Source organism: Lineus longissimus, chromosome 10 (genome assembly GCF_910592395.1).
Source record: "Lineus longissimus chromosome 10, tnLinLong1.2, whole genome shotgun sequence".
Classification (NCBI taxonomy): Eukaryota; Metazoa; Nemertea; class Pilidiophora; order Heteronemertea; family Lineidae; genus Lineus; species Lineus longissimus.
In genome coordinates this window covers 2143186-2149197 of record NC_088317.1, presented here as the reverse complement: position 1 = coordinate 2149197, position 6012 = coordinate 2143186, and the positions used below count along the sequence as shown (strand labels likewise).

The 6012-nt window shown below is 42.5% G+C and overlaps 1 protein-coding gene across 2 annotated transcripts; it reads left to right on the top strand.

Moving 5' to 3' along the window:
• The first annotated feature begins 3474 nt into the window (after positions 1 to 3474).
• Positions 3475 to 5693, top strand: LOC135494864 (uncharacterized). Of its 2 annotated transcripts, none has more exons than XM_064783172.1 (4): positions 3475 to 3773; positions 4274 to 4512; positions 5057 to 5272; positions 5466 to 5693. In XM_064783172.1, exons 1-4 carry the CDS (start codon positions 3658 to 3660, stop codon positions 5615 to 5617), a joined length of 723 nt encoding a protein of 240 aa, XP_064639242.1. In that variant the 5' UTR covers positions 3475 to 3657; the 3' UTR covers positions 5618 to 5693. The 2 variants fall into 2 exon arrangements, with proteins under 2 accessions (XP_064639242.1, XP_064639243.1); XM_064783173.1 differs by lacking the exon at positions 3475 to 3773 and adding an exon at positions 3839 to 4167.
• The last annotated feature ends 319 nt before the right edge of the window (positions 5694 to 6012 follow it).

Sequence of the window (6012 nt, the reverse complement as noted above, 5' to 3'; positions counted from 1 at the left end):
GAATCATACAAAAACAACTTTATGCCTAATTATAATCCGGATTTAGATTACATATTGGTTTACTTTACTGAACGACCGATACCGTACACCAGAACTCTCGTTTATGCGCATAATCGTAACAAAACGGCCTTCATGGTTCTCTACAACTCGACTTATTATCGGAGAAAATCCACATTTGTCCTCACTTCTTATAACCATTTCGACATAATGGGACTTAGGAGAAAACTGGTGCTTTTTGACTTTAGAGTGGGGTGTTTTACCGGAAAAGTAACCCTCCCAAAGAAGAGCCAGCTTACAATTTTTAATAATATGAAAGCGAAATTGTCCAACCTACAGACACACTTCGCTTTGCTTTCCGCAGTGGCCGGCGACCAGGAGGTGACACTCTTCAATAGTTCAGTCGTACATAGCCCTGAAACAGTCCTTAGACTCGCTACGCTCTACTCGTTTTACCTGCGAGGAGTTCACTCAGCTATTACTGTTCCACAATCCTTCTTGAAATACCTTGTCATTTCTTCAAAGCAAATGAGATCAGGCAACCTGATTTCGAAGCTTTATTCTCTGAATCCGATGCATGAAGTTCAAAATCAGATTATGACCTTGAAGCAACCCAATGAGAAATTTGTTGATGTATTGGGCAATCCTCAAATTGCATTTGCACTGCATATTTCTAAATTTGCATTGAATGTACATATCAAGCATGCAGTTCAAGTTGTGTGCGCACAAACAAAAAACATCACCCCAAATTTAGAAATGAAACTTCAACAGTTAACTGTTGATATTAAGTTTAAACGGCGACCAAAATGGATACAAATTATGTTGAACAAATTTGGCAACATTTTCCATGTTCAAGTTTCCGGCTCAAAGAATCGCCAGGTTCTCTTGGAATCAGTTCATTTATATGAAGTTAACGTCTAGACTCTAAATATTTAGTGCGGCGATGCTTCTCTCGAGTCAGTTAGTCATGATGCAATCGGCAAACTTCGCGTGTCATAATTTATGCTCGGGAATGTTCAGGACAACTGCTCGGCAGTACGACGGTTGTCGACATGGGATTCTTCAATCAAGCCAGACTATTCCTAATTTGCGGGGCTAAAATGTACTGTCGCACATGGCAAGTTACATGTGCCCTAAGGGAATCTTTCCATCGCATTCAAAGTCAAAGCTATCGGTGACGTTTAACAGTTATTACAACTGCATGCATTCTCTCCAAAGAACTTCCCGTCCCTTCGTTATAATCTTCACAGCAGAGGATCCATTCTGCCTCCGTTCACCATAGGTAAATATGACTATTTCTTTATGCCATTATCTGGTGAGCTGGTGTCTCTTATACAAAACGATGAGTCTCCAATCGGTAAGCTTCAAGTTTATCGATCGGTAGGTGTAAATTACGTACTATTATACAAAACGGCATTCCTTGCTGTGAATTATGAAATGTGGTTTACGAAAACTGGAAAGTATCTGATCCTTTTAAAAGAGGAAGGGAGTGTTTTTAGCTTTTATCTGTATAACTACGTCACGGGTGAAATCAAAGGTCACTGTATCTTACCGATCTCTGAAACATGTCTTCAAGTGCAAGTCCAACGTCATTTGTTTGCACTTTACGGGCAATTTGGCACCAATGGAAAAGCTGTCATTGGCTGTTCGAAATTCGATAAACTGCTGATAACCACGGTGTACACCACTGTATATAATATAACTGGTCGTTGGATAACTATCGGTTTTACACATGGTATACGACTCCAATTTAGTAAAACGTTCGACCTATTTTTTTCACCGGGAGGTGACCTGGTATCAGTTTTGATAAAAGGTGGTGCGTTGTTTTTTCAATGGTACAGGCGGAGCCGCGGTTATGCCATGACGAAGTATCAGATCCCAATTTCAAAGGTACGTGTACCACACGCGTACATAACGTTAACTGCGGCAGCGGTAGCGAATGATATTTTCACGGTTAATGTATTCGGCGGGCATTCCGGTAACCTTCTTTCAATGTTTGGCTTGCTATTGGGTTGTTCCCGGGATGGTCATGATAACGAACCATCATTAGGATTGATAAGTATTGCATGTAATTACAATATCACAGGTAAAAAGCAGAAAGATTTCCAAAAATTAAAAAACGGTCACATTGCGTTTCTTGAAACCACGAAGAAGGATACCAAAATTCACTTTGAACGAGTTGGAATATACCGCCTGGAGGCCTCACCGAATTAACGCAACAGAACCGAATGAACGGAATTTGCTGGAACATGATAAATTCATGCCTAAAACAGTCGTGAAGATATTTTCCAGTTCAAGGGAGGACGAGCGGGAGCCAATGACATGGTTTCTGTGGAATGGTCGCCAGAGATATATACATCCGTAAGTTGGGACAAAGTGGTGGTATTTTCACTTATCAATCACATGATAAATACATGTATTATCATGAGCGTCTGTCCTGCATAATCTCCCGTTACTACTCTCACAAATTAGAAAAACATGGCGTTGATCAAAGCTGACATGCACTCATAAAAACCCTAGCGGCCAAGTTAGAAAACACAGACGCCCGTCCGCCATGTTTTGAACAACCGTCGGCCATGTTTGAACGAATGCGTGGTAGTCTAGGTCATTGAACCAGAAACATTTGACATGATTTCACAAAACAGAACTCGAAGCGTAACAGAGAGTGTAGACCGCCCCAAAATACATGTAGACTGGTCATTCACTTTTAATCAATGATCCATTACAATGTACGTCGTATATGTCTGACCTTTGGTTATCAGCCAAAAGCTCCCTGGTAAAGTGTAAGAATAGCTGTTTTCTTACGACGCTCGAATCAGATGTGACCTGCTTATCAGTTGACCTTCGCCTTATCTTGTTCTCTCACGAAAGATCGGCCTTACCGTATCAAACTAAACATAAAATAGAACGAACTGTCATGAGAGTGTCACTGCTGGATAATGGAGGCCAAAACTCAAGACAATATGATTTGCATTGTATTACGTTTGACATATAGATTTCCATATTGTTTGATAGTCGTGGATATCCATTTGACACTTCCAACAGCAGTTCAACTGAAGCCACTCCCTTCGTGTGGCCAATCGCAGCCTCTGAATTTTGTTTCAGCGGTGTTGATCGAGCCAATCACAAGGGATAAGTGAATTTACGTGAGACTTCCTTCCGGTCGATTATGCATACGTGGATATCGAATTTTTTAATTTTTATGTTTGTTTAAGGGCCTGAATGGTAATCAGCAAGAGCTGCCATGAGCCCTTTAGAAGGAACTGCAACCAAATATTTTCGGCAGTAAGCATCGGAAGCAGTACGGTTCTCATCTTGAGATCAAGACGTCAACTTCGCTTCTTTCATATTCTAGTGGGCATCCAATTATTGAGCTAACTGTGTCCAGATTTAAAGGTTTTTCGTGAGAAACATCCGTTCGTTTGGAAAAATCTTTCAATTACACAATGGGGCCGAGGATAATTCTAAAGACACGGAAATGGCTGATTCGACGGACTATCTTGCGCCAAGCATACAGAGTGATAACCGGTCTCGCAATGAAGGGGATCCTCTGGACTCGGTTGATATCGTCAGCCACAAGAGCCTAACCGTTCCCGGTGCCGTCGTGTTCATCATTGGGGGCATGGCCGGCAGTGGCATGTCGTTCTTTTAGCGGCGGAAATGATTCAGGAACTGCTCGCTGACGTCGGTGTACACGTGTCGTTCTGCTATTGGATGATCATCATCGTGGCTGTTCTCACGCCTCCCACTTGGCTTGAGAGTCCAAAGGACATGTGGTGAGGAAATTACTTGCTTTCCTTGTGATTTTGCTCTTCCCATATTGTCCAATGGCTCTAGCTATATTTTGCAGATATTTCATAAATGAAGATCTAACCAGAGTCAAAATTATTGAAAGAGGCAAAGATACAGACAATGTTGAAACCAAATGTACTTTAGTACTGACCCCCGTGCTGACTCAGAATTTTGCAGAAAGAAAAGAAGAAGAGAGCTTTCCAGCAAATGGTCATATTCTGGGAGGAATTTAGTCACGGTGTCTAACCAATACCCTGTTGCGTCGGGAATAGATTTCTGGAAACAGACCAGACCAGCCCGATATTTTGTGGCTGGTGAAATTAAGGGGTGTAAGGAGTGCATTTCACCCCTCTAAAATTCGTTGGAGTAAAGATTCGGGTGAGTCGATTGTGGCCTGTAGGCGGTATATTCATTCAACTAGGCACCGTGTTAGTCGATTTATCAACTTCAGATCCCTGACCATGCTTTCATCCACCTTCCACAGGCACATCGCAATCGCAGCCTTGGCATCTACCGCAATCGCCTGCATCTGCATAGTCGCCAAAATCATTATGGCGAGGGACTTGATCGAGGCGTACCACAACCCTGTCGAGATTAAGCCTGCCCTGATGTCACTGGGGACCATATTCTTCGCCTCCGGAAACCACCCTGTCCTGTTGTCCATAAAACACGACATGAAGGAACAGGACAAGTTCTCCAAATCCGTATACATCGCTTACACATGTGGGTTAAATCAACGCCACATTGGTGGTGCTTATCGAAAGGAGTCGTTCTCATAACAGCATAGAGACCAAGAGTAGAGTCGCCAAAGTCACCTTTTATCTATCAGATTCCCTTCTCTGAAATAGTCTTACGTTGAACCTGTCCCAGGTGCGCTGCGCTGTCCACTACAAAACAAAGCCCTGACCTAATATCCAAATTGGTCAGTTTTCTGTTGTTTCAGGGATGACAAATTTCTTCTTTCTTCTTCAGCGTTCAACCTGCCTAAGTACTATAACCTCAGTCCTGTGGCGGAGATGAAGCGGCTTGTCGCCCGAAGGTCCGGCTGTGTTCCCCACAGCTTTTCTTCGACCTTCGTGTCCTTTGGCCAGAATCTATTTCGTAAATCCTGGTACAGGGGACAGTCCTGTAGGATGTGCGTTGGTGTTTGCACTGCTGTCTGGCATTGGCATTCTGCTGTGTCTCTTACTCCTATAAATTAATTTGACAAATGATAAATTAATTTACCTTTATTTTGCAATGCCGATATGTTGCTCTCTTTTTTCAGTGGTTCTTTGTATGTATTTACCAGTCGCCGTGGCGGGGTACGTAGTCTTGGGCAGCGGGGTAGACGACAACGTTATAGCCTCCCTGTACAAGGTTGCCAATGGACCACTTCTCTACGTCGCACAGATTCTTCTAACTTTGCACATACTCTTTGAGTTCGTTATCGTCATCAACCCAGTGCTACAGGAAATTAATGGAGCGCTGAAAGTACCACAAAGTAAGTACCTAAGTACCTAATGTTTTATAGTGTACAGGTGATTACTGGTACTTTCAACGCTGCCTGAACATTCATTCTCAAGTTCAAACTCAGGGTTGTTCTTGAGGGATCTCTCTTTCCCATGTGAGCACATAAAAATAACCTTTCCGAAAGCATTGGACAATTCAAGATGGTAGGTCCTCATTTCTTTCAGAAATTGGCATCAAGAGAATCGTAATACGAACACTCTTTACGTGTGCGATCTTGTTCGTGGCCGAGACCATCCCAAAGTTTGGTAACCTGCTGAGTCTGGTTGGAGGAACCACCACTGCCCTCCTGTCCTTCTTCTTCCCCGTTTTCTTCTAGGGGGTTGAAGTTCAGCCCACAAAAACTGAGATTTTAGAAATATTTGGTATGTCGAGTAAAACCCATTTTATCTGATTATTCATCACAGTTACTATTGCTACTTAGCATTGTCGATGTTATCGATTGAATCATGATTTCACGTTTTACCGATAATAGTTTCCGGCGACTAAAATCGGTCGTCGAGCCAGTTTTATTGTTAGACTTTGAATGGAAGTGCTATCGACATCTGATGCTTAAACTCGGGCTGCTATCATGTCAGATAGTTCTTTCATAAACGTCCCTTACTTGAAATAAGTTGTCGCTGAACGACAGCTAGTAAGTTTAACAAACTTAATGTTGTCATAAATGGTGCGACCTGCTACCTTTTCCATTTGACCGACGCTAGGAATGTGGTC